Source organism: Mus caroli, unplaced genomic scaffold (assembly GCF_978045245.1).
Source record: "Mus caroli unplaced genomic scaffold, Mus_caroli_1 scaffold_13, whole genome shotgun sequence".
Classification (NCBI taxonomy): Eukaryota; Metazoa; Chordata; class Mammalia; order Rodentia; family Muridae; genus Mus; species Mus caroli.
The window spans coordinates 90,127,706-90,147,904 of record NW_028227268.1 but is presented as its reverse complement, the minus strand read 5'-3'; the positions used below and the strand labels follow the sequence as shown (position 1 = coordinate 90,147,904).

At 44.8% G+C, this 20,199-nt stretch overlaps 2 protein-coding genes across 3 annotated transcripts in view; both read right to left on the bottom strand.

The window, feature by feature from the left end:
- Nucleotides 1–4,422, bottom strand: part of Fgf18 (fibroblast growth factor 18) — a 31,091-nt gene extending 26,669 nt beyond the window's left edge. The window contains exons 1-2 of the mRNA XM_021177853.2: nucleotides 3,997–4,422; nucleotides 3,800–3,836 (exon numbers count right to left, since the gene is read on the bottom strand). Of these exons, the coding sequence (XP_021033512.1) occupies nucleotides 3,800–3,836; nucleotides 3,997–4,028 (69 nt within the window). The 5' untranslated portion in view covers nucleotides 4,029–4,422. The remainder of the gene's footprint in view (nucleotides 1–3,799; nucleotides 3,837–3,996) is intronic.
- Nucleotides 4,423–9,277: 4,855 nt separating this feature from the next.
- Npm1 (nucleophosmin 1) lies at nucleotides 9,278–19,433 on the bottom strand. 2 transcript variants are annotated; one of them, XM_021178462.3, is made up of 11 exons: nucleotides 19,259–19,433; nucleotides 17,892–17,971; nucleotides 17,447–17,566; nucleotides 17,175–17,268; nucleotides 16,631–16,737; nucleotides 16,282–16,343; nucleotides 13,743–13,800; nucleotides 13,423–13,506; nucleotides 12,743–12,844; nucleotides 10,774–10,848; nucleotides 9,278–9,624 (listed from the first exon to the last, which is right to left on the bottom strand). In XM_021178462.3, the coding sequence occupies exons 1-11, from the start codon at nucleotides 19,314–19,316 to the stop codon at nucleotides 9,586–9,588; spliced, it is 879 nt and encodes a 292-aa protein (XP_021034121.1). In that variant the 5' UTR covers nucleotides 19,317–19,433; the 3' UTR covers nucleotides 9,278–9,585. The 2 variants fall into 2 exon arrangements, with proteins under 2 accessions (XP_021034121.1, XP_085685160.1); XM_085829034.1 differs by lacking the exons at nucleotides 9,278–9,624; nucleotides 10,774–10,848 and adding an exon at nucleotides 11,664–11,961 and having other exon boundaries at nucleotides 19,259–19,432.
- Nucleotides 19,434–20,199: the final 766 nt, after the last annotated feature.

The following is a 20,199-nucleotide window of genomic DNA, read 5'->3' as shown; positions in this document are numbered from 1 at the left end:
AATTCACCTCTAGCTCTGGGGTCCTGGAAGATCAGTACTTTCCCAGGAGAGTGGAGCCTCCTGACAGGGGCAGGGAGAGAGCTGTCCTCACCTACCCTCCTGAGAATTTACACAAGACTTCCCACCAAAGACCCCTCAGCCTGCCTCCTGAGACTTTTCCCTGCTAGCAAACTTGAGGATTCCTTCTAGGGGAGATAGAACTAATACAAGGTCTTAAATCCAGTTCTTGGCTTGTAGCCATGACCCTGAGCAAATCCTTTCCTAGCTAGTTCTGTATCTGCTTTCTCTGTGTGGAGCAGGAATATGACCCCATCCTACCTGACTTTCTTGTAGAAAGCAAGAAGGATAAGATCAGCTTCCCTACATGAGACTTCTTAAATTCTAAGACACCTCTCTTGCACCTAGGCGAGTCTCTTCCCAGAAAGTGGAAGAGATGCTACAATGTCAGGAGCATATCTGACAGTGTTCTCTTCTGAGGCCAGGGACTGTCCAAGTCTCACTCCAAGGGCCAACAAGAAACAGGCTAAGTGCTGAATGGAAACTCGGGAGAATGGACCAATGAATAATGTTGCTTTGAGATATTAGAAGTGCCGTCCAAGAGGACAACTTTCCATCTTCCTCTTGTCCCAAAGGGCACCCTCACCTAGCCTCTCCAACCTGCCCAGTGTAAAAGGATTGGCCTAAGTTTCAGTGAAGGTGGTAGGTGTGGGTGGTCAATCGGGAGTATGAAGGGAACTCCAAACTTCAACACCTCCTGGTGAGACAGGAAGTTGCTCTATGGGAAGAACAAGGAACTGGCAGGGGGGATAAGAGGCTGGAGGAAGCCCTCCCCCTCTCTCCCAACACTGGCTGGCCTTACGCTAGCTTGTCTGAGGAAGGCAAGGACCTAGTGGAGCCTGGCGGCAGGAACAATGTCAGGCAGGTGCCGGCGGAGCTTCGTGAAAAGCCGGGCCCGGTGTCATTGTCAGAGCTCAGCCAAGTGCAGAAAAGCAATTTACTGGTCACGCTGCCTGCTCCCCGCGGAAATTTTTAAAATTCTTCTGATTTGAGCTATCTGTGTTGTTCTGAGTCGTGTGGAGAAAGGGTGAAGGGGTTTTATTAAATTCCCAGCTTCCCACTTCCCAGGGTGGCCCGTGGGTGAAGGCGGGGCTCAGCGCACTGGTGGTGGGCGGAGGACAGTATCTACATTGAGTGTATTCATGGAAACCTGACTTGGTGGAGGAAATCCATTTGGGGCCTGGGAAGTGAGGACTGGGAGGAGGGGAGGCACCCAGAAATTCCATTGCTAAAACCGTACCAATCCCCTAAAACAGTAAGGATGGAAGTAAATTGGTTTTTCAGTTAGCCAAGATACCTCCCTGAGTGGATAAGAATAAGCAACACGTCTTCTGGCACTTTAACTTATCAGCCACTTTTCACAAATGAGGAAACGAAAACTCCTACAGAAGCACAGCATGGTGCAATGAAGCCAGGGTCCAGGCAGAGATCACCTATTGCCAAGCCCTGGGCCCCCTCCTCCACAGAAGAAGGCCTTCTGCTCTCCTTACAACAGAATCATTGCGACTGTAGATGTCCCTGTGCACCTTGTCCGGGACTACACCAACACGCACATTAGACAAACTTGCCCCTGCAGGGCTCAGAATGCAGACTCCAGGCAACCCACGTCTTTGAAGCCATCTTCATCTCTTCCACTAAGGGCCACTCCATCAGTCTATAAACTGTAAAAGCAAACACGAGCCTGCTCATTGTTCCCCCTTTAGGAATCTTGGTTTTAAAAAAAAAAAAAAAGACTAAGGATTACTACTATGACTCCTCTTCCAGACAGACCAAATTTGCACACTGTTTTCTGAGTGATTTTCAAGGGCACCCCCAGCTGGTCCCAAGGATACAGATGAGGGGTTAAAAACATCGGCCCTATGCAGTTCCGAAGTCTACAGGCTGAAGGGGACAAAGGGGCAAAAGAGGGGGGGATGGAAAAGAGGAGGCTCCCTCACCTGCATGAATCCTGCCTCTTGACCTAACCCAAGCAGACCACCCAGATCTTTCTCAAAGATGCTGGCTTAGTTCCGGCCAGGAGGTGGAGGTGGGAAGCAGAGTCCAGACTCCCTCCCTCACACTCCCATCAGAGAACACAAAGACCACCCGGCAGCCCCTCCAGGGTCCCACTTAAAGAAGAACCAAGAGCAGCCATCATGCACAGGATTAGACAGCAAGACCGAAAGGCTCCTTTCTGCCTCCACACCCATTTCCTCAGCTCCTGCCCAAGCTCAGCCCAGCCAGACAAGCAGAACCCCTGGAGTGACCCGGGAACCTGCCCTCTGCTTGGGAATTCAGCTGCAGACAAGACTAGGCAGCCCGTGCCTGGAACTGGCCCTTTTCTTTAACATCCACAATTCCCCGACCCTGTCCCCCACCCCCTCACCACATAGGGTCACATCTGCTTTGGCAAACAGCCAGCGTTAAGTTACTGACTCCAGTTGTATTGATTCAAGAAGTCACTGGGGACCCCAGCCTGGCCAATAGAAGGAAAGAGTCATCAGTCTGTCCATCCATCTATCCTTTCAGCCCAGAGTCTCAACTGGTTTCACCCTGAGTTTCATGTCTGTCCCAAGGAACAGTGAAGATCAAACTAGGATCTACACACACACACACACACACACACACACACACTTCCTTGTACCAGAAAACTGGGAGAACCACCTCTAGCTGGTGCTGGTCTCCAGGCATCTCCAGAACTCAGAAGGCTACACAACCAAGCATCTTCCCATTAGCCCTGCAAGGACACCTGCCTTTCACGGAGAGGGGGAGGGGACAGATAATCCTCTTTTGGCCTATGTCCAGTTTATTCTGAGTCCCCTCCCTTGTAGCTGTAGGTAGGTGGAGGTATTGGGCAGCTGGTGTTTCCTATTCTTATTGCCACCCCCCCCCACCCCGCCCCACACACACCATGCTGAGGCAGCCCTGGTCTGGTTCTAATCGGGGCTGAAGTCGACTCCCTACCCCCCCCCCCTTTTCCTTCATTTCCACGGCTTTGGAAGCCAGAGCATTCCAACTGTCTGTGTGCCAAGACCTTCCCGAGTCTGAAAGCTGCTGAAGTAACAGATCAGATTTTAGCAAGTGCTTTCCAGGCTGAGCGCCAAGCCCTTTTCTGATTCACAGAGAGCGAACGGGGACCAGGCAGGGAACAAGCCCTGGGCTGCACCACCTTGGGCAAGGACATGTGGAGCAGAGCGCAGCAGGATGGGGAGAAGTCTCTCTCTCTCTCTCTCTCTCTCTCTCTCTCTCTCTCTCTCTCTCTCTCTCTCTCTCTCTCTCCCCCCCCCAGAGTAATTTACAACTAAAGCTCTCTCTCTGGACTCAAAATCCACTCAGCTGAAAACAACCTTTTTGTCTGCAGGGACAAGCAGGCTGTAAAGGGACAGTTGGCATAAAAACCTCTAGGTCCCTACCTCGCCAGCTGTGGTCGGAGGTTGGAGTCCCACACATCACTCGGGCCAGAGTCAGCCCTCCGACTCTGGGAGATTTCCCTACCGAGGCCGACCGAGGCCGCGACAATCTGCACTGGCTCAAGCAGTAGCTCCTAGCCCTTGGCCTGACACCGCCAGCGCAGGACGCGCGCGAAGCCGCCCTTCTGCGCCCTGGGAACAGGTGCACTGGGCTTGTTGCCCAGGAGGGGTGGGGCACCGAGAGGGGGCGCGGTCCCGGGAAGGGGGGTCGGCCGGCACCTCGAAGAAGAGCGCGCTGGGGTTGGCAGGGGGTTGGGGGAGAGACACGACTCGACTCTCAGGAGCCCACGTACCTGAACCTGGAAGCACAGCAGTAGAAAGTGTAAACACCTGCGGGAGAAAGAGGGAGAGGAGGTCAGTAAGATCCGAGGAAGGGGCACAGATGGACAGACAGACACGCAGCAGAAAGTCGGGCGGACAGACAGACAGAGCCACACACGCACAGGGACAGGCATCCAGGCAGGGTGGCCAGACCCGGGAGGGTGCTTACAGGCAAGTGCAGGCGGAGGGCGCTGAATACATCGCGGGGCGGGGGGGGAGGCGGCGGCTCCTAGCCCAGCCTGCACATGTCCGCTCCGCGCGGCCGGGACCGGGCGCCTCCGCCGCCGCCGCCGCCGCCGCCGCCGCTGCTGCTGCTGCTCCCTCCTCGCCGGCTGCTTCTGCAGACTCTGCTGCTCCGGGGCGCTCCGCGGCGCGCCCTGCGGCATCAGCGCCCCGCGCGGCTCCTCCGGAGCGCTGCGCCCTCCGAGCCGGCGCGGGGGCTGTGGGGCGAACGCGGTGCGGGAGGAGCCCGGCCGGTGCGGGGAAGCTGGACTGAAGCGGGCGGACGGAAGGGCCGTCTGGGCGTTCGCGAGACGCGGGCTGCGGGTTCAGTCTAGGGGCAGCATGCACGGCGGGAGCTGCGGCAGAGGCGCCGCAACCGGGACTCGAGGCTGGCGGGGCCGGGGTCAGCGCTCCGAGGCTGGGGCGCGCATCTGCAGTGCGAACGCGTCACGGCCGCTCCGTCTGGGCGCCCGCCGGCTCATGTCTCCTCCTCCGTGTCTCTCCGGCCGTGCGCATCGCCGCCTCCCACCGCTGGCGGCGGCCGGGGCGTTTTCTACGCGAGGGCGGCGAGGGGGCGGGGGGCCAGGGGCGGGCCCGGGCCCGCGCCGGCACAATGAGGATGCGGGGCCCGGGGGCTCCCCCCTCGGGGCGCGGCCGGACGGGCGCTCAGCGCGGCTGGGTGCGCCGCGCCCACATCAAAGCCGGCCCTGCCTGCTCGCCTGCCTGCCGCGGCCTCTCCACTGCCTCCTCCTTCTGGCGGCTCAGGGTTGGAGGGGAGGCACTCAATACTGTCGGCGATGGGACTGGCCGTTCAGCATGGCAGAACCCACGAAGCTGGACCTGGTGAGCGCTGGAAGCCGTCGGAGCTCTCCGCCACAAGGCTAATATTGGCCGAATGGAGCAGGCGGGGTTCCCAAAGAATGCTCACATTTGCTGTTCATATTCACATCCACTAGAGTTGGGAAGCAAGGGGAGGACAGACGAGGCCCGCCTGGTGGGGTGACTCAACTGAAAGGAGTCGTGTTTACCCTTACCCTTAGGCCACGCAAGATAGTGGCCTTTTCCCAGACATATGCACCACCACAACCACCACCATGGGATGACTACGCTAAGTAACGCCTTCTTCTGTTTTGCCTTGGGAGATGGCAAAGTCTCAGGGGCGTCTCTCTCCCTTCCCCCGCTCTGGGATTCTAAGGTCGGTTCTAGGGATTCCAGCTGCGTTCTCTAGTTAGGTGACCCGGGTTTTGGAAGCACACGGCTACCACCTAGCGGCTCAAAAACGTCGCTGTAACTTCGTCCCTGACTGGCTACATGCCTGGGAGTAGCCAGGACTCTGGTCAGCGCTCACTCCAGGTCCTCTTCAGTTCGCAAACTAAGCAGCTAGTTTTCCTGCCCTTGATCACCAACCCTGAACTTTTTCTGTCCTTCCATTAACCCCAAAATGTAGATATTGTTGTCAGAGGCCTGCCTCATTCTGTCTAGAGCCTCGGTCAGCCAAGTTCTGCTTTGGACTGATGCTAAAACAAACAGGTCACAGTGGGCAAGAAACTAGAGAACGGAGCTCAAAATGCAAAACTCAGGAATTCGGATTATTTGATTTAAAAGCCTTGTGTCCGTAGCTGCGGTTGCTATTCCCCGTTCGCTGGAGCACAGTGAAGAAGGTGCTGCTCAGTGGTGTTATTTCTCAAGTTATAGAAACATAGTATTTGTTCCAAGGACCAGACCTCCCTGTAAGCGACTTTCAGTTCTTTTTCAAAGTTGAGGCTAAGGGGGCAGTATTAAAAACAAATCCTGAAAACCTTTGCAAAATCGAGTGTTTTGAAAGAATTGTTGCATGAAACGAAGTTGACTTTGTCTATTGTCTGGGCTGCCTGAACTAGCCTCACAGTTATTAGTAACTTCCTAAATTCTGGAACAAACCAACCAATAGAGTGAAATGACAAACCACAAATAGGGCTGAACCAAAAAGTGACCTTGCTTTACAGACTGGCACTTACACGTGTATCTGCTGACATGTTTCATGTATCTTCTGGCTAAAACTAATTTTTTCCTATCTGTACTTTTTAGTTTTTCATTACCTTTGAATGCAATGGGTAACTATTGTCCCACCTACAGTGGTATGATGACCTCAATCATCACACAAGACAGTCCCAAGTCCCAAAAATTGAGTGGTGGTCTGAGAACATTAACTCAAAAATTAAAAGTTCTGGTGCTGGGGGTGTAGCTTGGTAGACTCACAGTTCAATTCCCAACACCCACTAGAAAGTGGATAGAAGCATTCAGCTCTATGCAATCCCAGCCACTCGGAGGTAGAAGCTCCAGATCAGCTCAGGCTTATGTTTGGGTTCAGCCAGCTAGTGGTCCACCTGGGTGCTACATAGGCCCTGTCTCAGAACAAAAGGGATAGGGGCTACACAGCTGGCTCAGCAGTTGAATGTACCTGCACACATGGCATAGTTCTTTAAAAGTCAAGTCCTAGACTTGAATGTTCTTCCTTGCCTGCCAAAAGATTTGCTGAGTATACAATGAGATGGGGGTACATTATAAAGACAAAGGCAAACTGTCTAATAGCTATAATCCCAGTCTTTTCATACTTCTCAATTTCATGTAGAAACCAGACCTTTTCTTAGAGTTGGAAGCATCTGTTGAGTTCAGTCACTTATTAGATCACTCTTTTCAATTACCCACACCCTGAAGCCCAGTTTGTTAAGTGTTAATATATTCATCAGACTTTTGAAATGTTCAAAATGTCACTAAGTGCTAATTTGAAACTCACTCCACTGCTGTTTGCTGTTTGTGGTCCTATTATGTTGCCAGTCCTGAGTCAAGATACCCAGTTTGTAAAAAAAAAAAAAAAAAAAAAAACCGGTGGGAGGAGATGGCAATAAGATGAATCCATAGGATTCACTTTAGCCCATGTAATGACAGGAAATAATCTAACCAAGTTGTTCTTTGACTTCCACATGTAGATCTTAACACTCATGTGTACACACACACACCCCACATGTATACACTAAACCTCGAGATTATCAAGACCAATGAAGAGATACTAGACCTTTCTTTTATCCAGTGTTCTGAATACAAAGTTAACGCCAGATAGCCCAAAGAACTTGGCAACATGAAGCTAAGAACAAAGGTAGGAATATTTCATGTGTGAGACAAGTGAGAAAGTTTCTGGGTGACAGGCATTATCAGGGACAGTAGTGAAGAACAAACAGGTCTTATAGGCAGGCAGGCCTTAGTAAGGAACCAGGTAGCCATCATTCTTTCTTAAGGTTCACATTCAATTTAATGCATCAATTTTGACAAATCACAATCACCTCAGGTAATCTCCCCACCTCTACAAGTGCTCCACAGGACTCTTCCTTCCCCCTTCCAGTGGAATCCAGTGAGTCACCTGCTGCTACTAGACATGCTTGACCACTAAAACAGGTACTCGGCCAGGTGTGGTGGCATGCACAAAATCTCAGCACTGGGCAGGCTGAGGTAGGAAAATCTAAATTCCAGGTCAGCCTGGTCTACAAATTCAGGACAGCCAGGGTTATTACATGGAGAATAATCTCACCACCAACAAAAACAAATCAGGTACTTCTAACTACTCAACTATTCTATTGGGTGATAGCCTGCAATTTTAACCCATTCCCAGAATCCAAACCCCACTTTAAGCCCCAAACCTAAAAAATGAAAAAAAAAAAAAAAACTTGATTCCTTAAGCCAAATCAAGGTACTTGCATGTTTTGATAACACCATATAAAGCTACTCTTGTTCAGTTTGCATAACCTAACATCTCTGCCTGTGCTCCAGCAAAAACTGCTTTAACTGAGCTCTGTAGTTCTTACACAGAGGTAGTTTACACCAACAGCTTGTACTGCAAACAGAAATTAAGAGTTCAGTCATCCAGTGAGCTACCTAGGAAAGCTTAATAAGCTTATAGACACTGGGCAGTGGTGGCACATGCCTTTAATCCCAGCACTTGGAAGGCAGAGGCAGGCAGATTTCTGAGGCCAGCCTGGTCTACAAAGTGAGTTCCAGGATAGCCAGGGCTACATACAGAGAAACCAAAAAGATAAAAATGACATGAATTTTGCCTTTTCATAAGCAAGCAGTTGTTTCATACTTATATGGTGTTCCATTTTAACTTTAGACAAAAGCAGCTTCAAATTAGAATCTATTAAATCTCTCCTCCCATAAAAGATTACAATATTCAAATGTTACCTCTTCTGAAAATGTATTCATATCAATAGCCTACCATATTCTATATGAATCCTGATAACCACATGATTCTAGCACCAAAGCACATCATTATTTCCATGCAGCCATGCTCATTGATCATTTTGCACCCTGTACAGTCACACAAACAGCCCATGACTAGGTCTGCACTTAAATCTGCCTAGACAAAAATCTGCTCCTACAGCTTAAAAACTAAATTCCTGGTAACTCTGATTTGGCCTCATTTACCATATGTATTTATGAAATTACATTCACACTAATAATCACCCTAAGCAAGTATTTATCCAAGCATTATTTATGCAAAATTCAAGCATATTTAGCTTAATATGCAGATTTTAGTTTAATCTGTTACCAAATAGTTTAATACACCTATATGTATAGAATTTCCTCACTATAAAGAGGTTCCGGAGCCAGGTGCGGTGGTGCACACCTTTAGTCCCAGCACTCAGGAGGCAGAGGCAGGTGGATTTTTGAGTTCAAGGCCAGTCTAATCTACAAAGTGAGTTCCAGGACAGCCAAGGCTATACAGAGAAGCCCTGTCTCAAAAAAACCAACCAAACCAAAAAAAAAAAAAACAAAAACAAAAACAAAGAGGGTCAGGCACAAAGTTTTTGACTAAAAAGTTACTTCAAATTTGAGCAGTTATAGACAAACTATACCATACTTTTTAACCTACCCCATGACCTGCTAGGCAACTCTCAATTCCAAACCAGATTTTAAAAGGATTCAAGAAAAGCATCCATACAGACAGCCTGAGAGTGTTTGTGAAAGTCTTAAGTATGTATTTTCCCATGCATTGTTACAGTAATATACCACAGCAAAACAGGATGAATAAATCCTATGGTTATGTCCAACAGATTGGCTATCAATAGAGGAAAAGTGTTTAAGTGTTAGTCCCTAAATGTATGGGAATGTATGAGCAGTGATTCTGCTCAGAAATGAGGGCACTGATGTTAACTTCAAAGTATTAGAGTTAAATAAGCAAATAGAAACAGTGCTACTTTATTAAAATACGGAGTTTATTTCACATGTATATTTGTCTCCCTACCATTTCCACATCTGACCACCACTATTACTATGTCCTATCATAACATTCCATACATACTTAAAACCAAGTAAAGGGTGGAGTTCCATCCTTGAAAACTAAACAGGCATTTTAGACAACACATTCTTGGCAATTGAACCTGGACAACATTTATCAAACACAGTAGGGAAAAGTTCTCACTTTGCATTATAAAAAGGACAGCCAGATATCAACTATTACAGAAATGAAGACAGAATATTTCAAACTGTTTAAACCCTTTTCTTAAAGAGACTTCCTCCACTGCCAGAGATCTTGAATAGCCTGTAAAGGAGGAAAATGGTAAAGAAATGTTAACTTTATAGAACAAATTTCATTTCTTCAGTTAAATATTTTTCATTTTACAAAGGAAAAATACAGAATTAGCTCTTAGCATGAGGTTCCTTAATTAAATGGCTTAATTACTTTATGGCCAATGTTGCCTCCTCAGCCTGTGGGTCAACCCTATTTAGGTTTCAGAATTTGAGTGAGAATGTTTAAAGTCTAGGCCAAGTATTACAAAGCAAAAATCACAACCTAGAAAAACCCGAAGGGACATACCTATTCTAAGACAAGCCAGTATGTTTCTAAAAACTTAAGAATGTCAAGTATTCTCTTCAGTGGTGAATTCTCAACACTCAACTTAGGTCAATCTGTAGCTAACTATCAAGCAAAACATGAAAGGACTGATTTTGATGACATCACTACTTCCAATTGTCAACAGTCTGCCTCAATCCTAACCACTTTTGACTACAAACCTGGGAGCTAAAATTTAAATAGGCAATACTATCATTTAATACTCTCCTGCTATATTGTTCCTTTTAATTCTTTTTGAATAGACACCTATATAGCTAATACTGATGAAACCCATTAAATCAACTGTTCATTCAGTAGGTCTAACATTAACCCATTATATTTACTATTTAACAACTGTAAATTCACACCACTGGGAAGAGATCCATCACTGGTAGTGCCTTGCCCTTGCATGGCCCAAGTAAGTATCCTCATACCACAATAAACTATCAGTACTTTCACATGCAAGAGGCTTTAACCCATCTAGCTTGATTCTACCAATTTTACCCTCCTTTGCTATCTGGAGAAGATACTACCACTCCCAAGAGTCCAAATATCATCAGACTGTAAAGCAGCCAAATGGAGCAAATAAAAACCATATCCTATTTCCTTAGCCAATACACTACCAAGAGTAAAACTAAGTTCAGTAACCAAGAGATAATTTACCAACTATTTAAAACCTGGGAAAAATGTGCACTAAAAAATTATTTGCTCAGTCTGCCAATTAAATTCTTTCCATGTACTTAAGTACTGTCTGTGGTTAGGAACTTTTTACAAGGAGCCAACAACTTGAGACTAAAAATCATAATAAATCACAATGAAAATTTTAGATTTGGTCACGTCCACAGAAAATTCAGTTACCTCCTGGTCAGTCATCCGGAAACAATTCTTCACATAATTAATGAACTTGGCTTCCACTTTGGGAAGAGAACCGCCCTATTGAGGGGAAAAAAAGCATTAAGGACAAACAGCAATTGTTTGAGACATCATTAGAAAAAACTCCCCAAGTTTTGCATGCCATTACACAAATTATAACCCTTTAACATTCCCATTTGATTAAAATCCAACATTAAAGCCAGGCATGGTGGCGCATGCCTTCAATCCCAGCATCTGGGAGGCAGAGGCAGGCTAATTTCAGAGTTCAGCCTGGTCTACAGCGAGTTCCAAGACTATCTTGGAAAAACAACAACAAAAAAAAACAAACTCTGGCCCAAACCTCAGAAAGACCATGGTTTTTTATTGCTTAATGCCCAATTCCAAAGAGCCAATTTGAACTACAGAGGGCTCTACTGGCATGCAAGTACAGCCACTTGAGTGCCTAATATACAAATTCATGTTATCACCTATCACCAAAAAACAAATTAGATCCGACCTGTTCATAAGTGTTTTCCAATTACCTAGGAAAGCACGCAATTGAAGGGATTTAAAAGTAGCTACCTTATACTGTAGCATCAATTTGGCGTGCTTCCAATTATGAATATAGACTAAGCCACAATTATCAGCAATAGTTTTGCTGCCAAAATTCTTAACAAATTAGATACTGCAAATGTTAACTTATCAGCATAAAGTGTCACTACAAATTACCCCCTATTTCATATAAAATCCACTTCTCTAAATTTTAACCTTCTTGCATTTCTATGCACTTAACCAGACTAAGGCTTCCAAATTCCAGAATCATCTTGAGTATTAAGGTACTCAATTGCCTTAGAAAATAATTCACTACAGTAATTTGAAAATATTGTCACATACATCCTTATTGGTTCATTTAAAAATTTATTGAGAGCAGCTAAGGATACAAAGGTTAAAACATGGTCAAAGAAATGAGGCATATGCACAAGTGGTAGAGAAATTTTCTGCATCACAAGAGTAAAAGAAAAATGCTTTAGGAAAAACAAGATTGCTTCCAGCCTGCAAGGGGGAATGGATGGCCAATCAGGAAAGGGGATTGAGATGTCTGGATTGTTGATGGTACTATATTTGTTTCTCCTTTTCCTCTTTCCCCATCTTTGGGCTTAATTTACCAGTAGTGCCCAGGAATGTTCAATGCGCCTGCAATTAAACCAAGGAGATAGGACCACATTAAAATGGGGGGGAGGGGCATCATTTTAGCAGTGTATGCAAGGGATAAAAAATAAATCAGTGACACCAGGAAACTTAAGTTTGCAGTTTAATAAATATGAAATGTATGTGCTGCCAAGTGCTAAATTCCAATCCATTCGTGGCTGCACAAAGGAAGAAAATCTTCTGAAGCCATGTGAGAACTACAGGACAGGAAAAAAATAGGAAAAAGAATGGACAATTTCCGTAACATTCCACATGTATTCAAGTAATTCACATGTTAGAACCATAATGGAGATAACTTTTAGCTCTCCCAAAAAAATCATTTGTATTATTCCATTCTACAGAACCCAGGTTTATATAAATGTATTTAGTCCCAGCCAAGTGCCAAGAAAGATAAATTCTATTTCAAACTAGATGAAACCCTATTATTACCCACACACACAAATTTCAGGTTATGGACTGACGTCATGGTACAGAGGGCACAGAAATAACTCAAATTGTTGTGAAATACTTAAAAGGTGATTTTTTTTTCTTAGCTATAAAATAATCTCTTATTATAAAGGCAGCCACTTACTCTTACTTTTCCAGCTGTTTTTAATTTTACTGAAAACAAAATGCCCTCTGCTTGTTCTACAGCATAACCCCAGGAAAAAAAATGTACGCTTGTACATTTTATTAGAGTAATTTATGAATATTCTTATTTAATCTATTTTTAACCCAAATTCCCATATTAGTACAATTTTTAATATTCAAAGGTAATTTTACTCACTTTTTCTATACTTGCTTGCATTTTTGCCTTAATGTCTTCTACAGAACTAGGTCCTTTTGGTGTTTTGGGAGTCTTTTCCTGTTTTTTGAAGGACTCTTGACCCTGGAAAAAGTTTTCAAAGATTAGTTTGAAAGTTTAGTTTTCAAGATTAGTACAGTTCTTAACACAGTAAATACCAAGATTTCCCTCCTCCCTAAAATCCCTTATAAAGCACGGAGAAGTTGCTAATTGTTCCTAGCCAGAAAGCCTGTCAGGGCTAGAGGGCTGAATATGCATAAGCAGTTAGAGGTCAGAGTTCAATTCCCAGCAACCACATGGTACATCACAACCATCTGTCTGAAAAACAGCTAGTGTACTTATATAAATAAATCTTAAAGATTGGAAGAAATGCTTCAAAGTAAAGTCAATCCTGACAAGCCTCTTAAGACAATTAACTCCTGGCCTCTACAAATACACACACACACACACACCACACCTAGATCATGAAAGCTATAAATATACAGATCAGATAAGTCAACGTTGGAGTCCACCACAGAACATGACACACTTCACAAATTTATGTATTCCACTATCTTAGTGTGCACTACAGTCTATTATGTAGGCAAGGTCTTAACCTTATATCGCAAGCACAAAGTTTTAGGCAGACACTGAATTTAGTAGGTCTGTTTTTGGGTACTTACCTTTGATCTTGGTGTTGATGGTTTTAAGTCTTTTCCATTTTGGTTTGATTTTTGTGCATTTTTGGCTGGGGTATCTCGTACAGACTGGAATTAGAAAATGGCCTTAATTCGTATGCCCTCTCTAGATGAGAGATCAACTCAGATTAAACTATCCTAAAACAAACTAATAAATTGTAACTCACAGATAGCATCCTCAAATTTTCCTGTCTAGCTCAGAACCAATTTTTAAGATCAATTCAGCCAGTTTTTACTACTAGCACTAAAATTCCCATCCTTTACTAGCTACCTGTGATAAACCTCATAGTATCTTATGTACTCACTTTCTTCACTGGGACCTTTTCTTCAGTTTCCTCTTCATCAAAATCATCATCATCATCACTAAAAAACGAAATATGGCAAGACACACAGAACTTAAATTTTTAGTCATCTTTACAAAAAAACTAAACTGTATTCATCCACTGTAGCACAATGTTAATAAAAGTGAATTTGCACCAGTATGAGTGGATCACTTAAGAAACCTAACAAGCCGGGCGTGGTGGCGCACGCCTTTAGTCCCAGCACTCAGGAGGCAGAGGCAGGCGGATTTCTGAGTTCCAGGCCAGCCTGGTCTACAGAGTGAGTTCCAGGACAGCCAGGGCTACACAGAGAAACCCTGTCTTGCAAAAACCCAAAAAAAAAAAAAGAAAGAAACCTAACAAATATATAATTTATCTAATACTTAGTATTGTTTCAAAGGGTTGTGTAGTTGAATTTTCCAATGTTAGTAGCAAATAAATAGCTTCAACCAAATCAGCTTTGTACCAAACCATAAAGAAACTAGGCTTTTAAAATTAACATTTAGCCAGGTGTTAGTATATACATTCCTTTAGTGTCCTCTCCTCTGCAGGGTAGGGATTAACTTTTACATCCCATTAACTAGAGCAAAGATACTAATTATTTATGCAAGAAATTTTAACAGACCATTTCTCCCCAACATATGGTCAGTAAACATGTAAGACTGTTAGTCACCTAGAGAATAAACCAAAGATACTGCTTCACACATTACTCTTCAAGATGTAAATTTAGGAAGAACTCCCACAAGGTGGTGACACCAACCCCAGATACCTACAGTCAATGGCATATGCACATGACTTTTCAGCCCTTAAAAACTACAGGGATCAATCCTGTCAAAAATCAAAGCCAGACGGAAATGGTGATGAAATGTTGCAAAATACTCAAATAATTTTAAATGTAGCCAAAGACTGACCAAAACTTCTGTAGTAAAAATTTTACATTTGTTGATTCTACCTGTGTCTTACTGTAAAGCTGTTTCTGCTTACATTTCATTCTAATGTGTAATGTGCAGTATTTGACAAGGCTAACTTTATTGGCTCCTCCTAAAGACATACATGTGGCACTGGAATTAAGCTGCCAGATTGTAATTAGCAGTCCACCTCCAAATAGTGTAACATCCTAGCTCAAAAGCGGTGCTGCTTATCGCTTCCAATCTAGAGCTGAGATTATGATATAAAGTCACACGGCACTTGCTTTAAGAGGAATAAATACAAAATGTTCTTCAGGCATACTGTGATTTTTTAGAAGGGGGCAAATCACATTCAGTATGGCCACTGAACCATCCCCATTATGTCTATACCTAAGTATATAATGCCCAATTATTCATACAAAGTCTGTAAGCAAAATCACCAACAGTGACTACAATATTTTCCACACTAGTGTTAAGTCAAAAGCTTGAACTTCATGTAAATTACCTTTTCAGTAGGGGGATTCCGTCTTGTTAGAATCTGTATCACGTCAAACTACATGTAAATCCAGTGGTTTTGGTAATTTAACACTACAGGTTAGTATAAAAATGACCTTACCTTACACCCAATCCATGGAGACGCTTGGTACCAGAAACAATACTAATTTCTATAAAACTGTTCTTTTCTTCTATCCTAAACCATGTAGTATCAGTCATACCACCAAAAAAACTATTCCAAAGATTAAGATGCCTTAAGATTAAAAAGGCCCCTCTAGCTTCGTATGTAGCAGAGGATGGTCTCCTTGGTCATCACTGGGAGAAGAAAGGCCCTTGGTGCTGGTGAAGGTTTTATGCCCCAGTATAGAGGAATGCCAGGGCCAGGAAGCAGGAATGTGTGTCAGTGAGCATGGGGAGGGGTATAGGGGTTTTTTGGAGGGGAAACTAAAGGTGATAACATTTGAAATGTAAATAAAAATGTCTAGTAAAAATAAAATCAAAAGGTAATACCATGAGACCATATATATTTGTCCTTTAGTACAGCAGCATTCATTACTTAGTTCTAACAGCATTCCACAAGGTAATCTAAGCTCTTAAATGACAAAATAGTCAAAAAAAAATCTCTGCATAAATGCCATTATTTGCAATATAACCCATCTGCTCTACTCCCCAAACTTTTTTTTTTTTTTTGGTTTCTCTGTGTAGCCCTGGCTGTCCTGAATTCACTCTGCAGTCCAGGCTGGTCTCAAACTCAGAAATCAGACTGCCTCTGCCCCAAGTGCATGCGCCACCACTGCCTGGCTACTCCCCCAAACATTGATTTCTGATCCAGGATTTTAATCCATAGGCTTGTATACAGTGTATGTTTTTAAAGCCTCTTTGCATTCTTTGTTCCAGAACTTCTGGCAATGTGATTAAACTCTCCAATATGTAAACAATCTTCAGCTATTACATCCCACATACAATAGCTTGTTTGTAAGGCAAATATAGAATCATAGGTCAAAATCCTTTATTGGTACAAAAACCTTTACTTTCAAACATCAACCACTGGCAAGTCAATCCTCCTAAACCCTTACAAGTACATGTAAGATCAAGTCTGAGATCATACTACTTATACTCACTCTTCATCATCCTCATCATCCTCATCATCGTCCTCATCATCTTCATCAAGTTTTACTTTTTTCTGAAAGAATATGCATCCATTAGCAAGAGAAATCTTTGGTGATTAGCCAAAGTAAATGCTAGAAATTTTTTTGGTTTAAAAAAGGCTGGCAGAGGCAGGCTGGCCTCAGACTCAGAAATCTGCCTGCCTCTGCCTCCCAAGTGCTGGGATTAAAGGTGTCCACCATGCCCTGCCAAAAATAATTTAAAAATCTTTCCTGGCCAGCCTCAGTCTACAAAGTGAGTTCCAGGACAGCCAGGGCTACACGGAGAAACCGTCTCGAAACAAAACAAAAACAAAATCTTTACCTGTGGAACCTTGTTACCACCTCCAGGAGCAGATCGCTTTCCAGACATGCCTAAGAGTTTTACATCCTCCTCATCTTCATCTTCAGACTCTGCATCTTCCTCTACAGCTAAAATAGAATTAGACATACTAACTCGACAAGAACACAAGAGAAAATAACATAGTATTTTTAAGATTCTATTAAAGGTAGCAAATGAACAGAAAAGGTTTACTGTATTTTAAAGACAGAAATCAGGTCTTTTTAGATATTAAAAACTAGTATCTTAGTAGAACTAAGACATACTTTACAAAGTCCAAATTGGAAGTCTAGATAGCATGATAGCCTCATTGGTCATAGGGTCCTGAATAGCTGAACCCAAACACATTAGTGTTTGATCCCCAGAACTCATGTGATAGCAATAAGAGATGCTAGGGAAATTGTCTGACCAGGACAAGCATTCCATGGCAGATGTGCCAAGACACAAATGTTTAAAATATAAAAAAAAAAAGCTAGCCTATATTGAAAATAAGCTATAACTACAACAGACGGGGAAAAAAAAAACCTACCTACTAGATGCTGTCCACTAATGTGCACAGGCCCTGAACCACACTTCAAGCGTAAGACCACAGGTGGTGTAATTTCAAAGCCCCCAAGGGAAACCTAAAAATAAAGAGTTTTACAACAGATATTACCAGAAAGTTCTACAACGAAATAGAATAGCAGCAGAAATAACCTTGGTAAAAGATACATCTTTGTAAAACCTAAATCACACGGACCCCAAATGAGCTCAAAAGAGACCTGCACCAACATGAAATCCAAAATTTAGAAATGTACTTACTGTTGGCTGTACAGACATTTTCAAAGTTGCCAGTGTTACTTTAATTGGACTGCCTTCATAGTTCATTGCTTCTGCCTCTACGATGTGTAACTCATCTTTTGCCCCTGCTCCTAAACTGACCTGTGAACAATAAAAATGTTTCAAAGAAACTTTTAAAGAAGTCTTTCACCACTGCTGATGAAAAGAAAACTGATCATCTCACCATTAGAACTAGAATTGAAGTGTTTTACAACTGGTATTACCATATACACAACTGTTCCTTTAAATGAATAAAGCTGGCAGATTAAAAACAAGCACTGTTCTTCTACGAAGCATGTAGCACCTTAGAGTGACCAAGCTATACAAAATTACAAGTGACAAAGATCCCCTATCTTTTCTGGGATTAAACTCCTAGTTCATCAGTAGGAAATGGCCGAAATGTTTTTATATACTAGAGTTTACATACCGTTCTTAATGACAACTGGTGCTCATTTTCATCATTATCCACTTTAAAGTGATAGTCTTTGTCAGCCTTTAGTTCACAGCCTGTAAGACAAAAAATAAGAAAGCAAACCTAGCAAGGATACTTACATCAAAACCCAAAGCCTAAAGTTCTGTGAAATCAACTCAAATGAAACATTAAAAAAAAAATCTTTCATTTTCTCAGTACTAACTACATTGAGGCAACATTGCCGGTTTTCACTGTAGATGTAATGACTCTTTAAAGCAGTATGGTGAAATCGGTATAAACACTACTAGAATTAAGGAATGAGTAAGGTAACTTCTTTATTGGCAGTTCACTGTTCATTTAATCTCAGGACTGTTAAAAAGCTAAAACGTGAATCACTGAAAACCAAACTGATTTTTTAAAACAAAAACTGAGTGTGGGGTAGGCAGCAAGACTATAGATGGGATCCCCAAAAGCCGTGATGCTAAAGTGAATCTTGTCTGTTCAACAGATCCTTCCCTCTCCCCACCCCAACAAAAAGTAGTTCTAGATAGAGCCAGGTAGATTTAAGGGTACTCCAAAGTTAAGCCACGTGGGCCATCAGTACAGTCATCTGCAAGGAGGCCGATTCCGCCTACCAGAGGCCAATAAAAAGGGGATGGGGGTCCATCACTCTGGATACTGAAAGATCGGAACAAAGACCTCCAAAACCGGTACACCACCGGCTATGAAATAAACATTTCCCTCCCGGGACTTTTAACTAAGCCGCAAGATCCCACCGCTGAGGGTTGGCTAGAGTCGGAGAGCCCGGATGTAGAGCCCACACCCCCTCCCTAACCCCCAACCACGTGGCAACCACGTGCTCCTAGAGGTTGCTGCCCCCCTCTGCCTCAGGGCGCCTGCTCGGACCAGTCCCCGTTACTCGGCGAAGCCCTCGATCGCCACAGTATACAAGACGCGGACCCTGGAAAGCCCAGCTTTCCAGATGTATCCTCCCCAACAGGGCGGAGGCAGGCCTTGCCTCGCTCCATAGGCCCCTTTCTCCCGTGCCGCCTGCCGTGGCTCAGGACAAGAAAAGGAGCCCGGAAGGGATCGTGCGGGCTTTCGTGCACAGGAGAAACGCCTCTCCTCTATGTTCGCGCCACAGCCAAGGTCGCACACTCGCCGGCCGGCCGCTCCTAACACCCAAGTCTCGAGGCTGAGCCGCTCCCGCCCCATGTTCCGGCTGCTCTCCTAGTGTTCATGCCGCGGCTTCTAAGGCTCGGGAGATTCCTCCCCGCTCTCCGGCCTCCACCCACGCCGCGTTCCCCACACGCCAGGCCTCGGCTGGCCTCCCGCCCCCCCATCACCAGGCCCTGCACACGCGTCCCCCTCCAGTCAGTTACCGAAAAGGTAGTTCTGAGGCCTAAGAGGACTCATGTCCATATCCATCGAGTCTTCCATGAGGTGGAGGCGCGCACTTCGGTGTGGGAGAAGCCGGACGGAAAACAACTGCCTCCTGTTCCACAGAACAGACGCGCAGGACGGAATCACGCCAAGGAAAGGACGCGGGCTCGCCGCACGTATATATAGTCGCAGGAGATCTCGCGAGATCTGCGCTAGTCCTGCCTCCGCGAGTCTCCTCTGGAGTCCTCCCACTTCCCGCACCGTCGCGCTTTTGCGCATGCGCTTTTCATCCTCACGCCTAGGTACCTTGCCCCCCTCCTCCTCCAGGTGCTTGGCGGGCTCTCACTGCGCAGGCGCCCTCTTCTCTGGCCCCGCCCCTCCACTACTGTCGCCCAAGCGCAGGCGCGTTTTCTCTTTGTGGCCTCGCTCTGGGCTTTCAGGGCTTCCACGTCTTCTCCGCTCGTGCTCGCGGGCCCAGGCCCGAGAGCGTGCGCAGCCCACCCTGAAAGATGGCGGCTGCAGCCAAGGAACCACAGAGCGTCTCTCTTCTCTTTTCTCCGTTCCCCGTAGGCCTGGAACAGGCATAATCACCTCAAGAATTGGCTTGCTCGAAGGCTTGTTCTTAGCGCATCATTTTCACGTAGCTTCAAGGAGCCCAGGGCGGAGTGGCTGGATCATTAGAATGATAGGTTACTTTCCCCGCAGCCATGCTTTTGCACCTCTTTTCTGAGGCAGCATTTTCAAAATGGAAATTATCAGCTTTATGTCATTTGGGGATCAAAGAGAGACCCAGTCAGTCTCCTCCAAAGAGCATCTTTCTAAAACTTTAGTGCGTGCAGAACTGAGAAAACGCAGGCCGTCTTCATTTCCAAATGAAGGCCTATCGCTTTTAAGAAATTCATGAGCCTTAATACGAATCTTTGGCTGGGAATTAGCGGTT

Bases quoted from the DNA above. Each gene is read 5' to 3' on its own strand.
- Npm1 (XM_021178462.3), bottom strand. From the start codon at position 19,316: ATGGAAGACTCGATGGATATGGACATGAGTCCTCTTAGGCCTCAGAAC. The intron at 17,269-17,446 runs GTAAGTACATTT...CTTTATTTTTAG, and splicing joins AAATGTCTGTACAGCCAACA to GTTTCCCTTGGGGGCTTTGA. The intron at 9,625-10,773 runs GTAACTGAATTT...CCTCCTTTACAG, and splicing joins TCCGGATGACTGACCAGGAG to GCTATTCAAGATCTCTGGCA.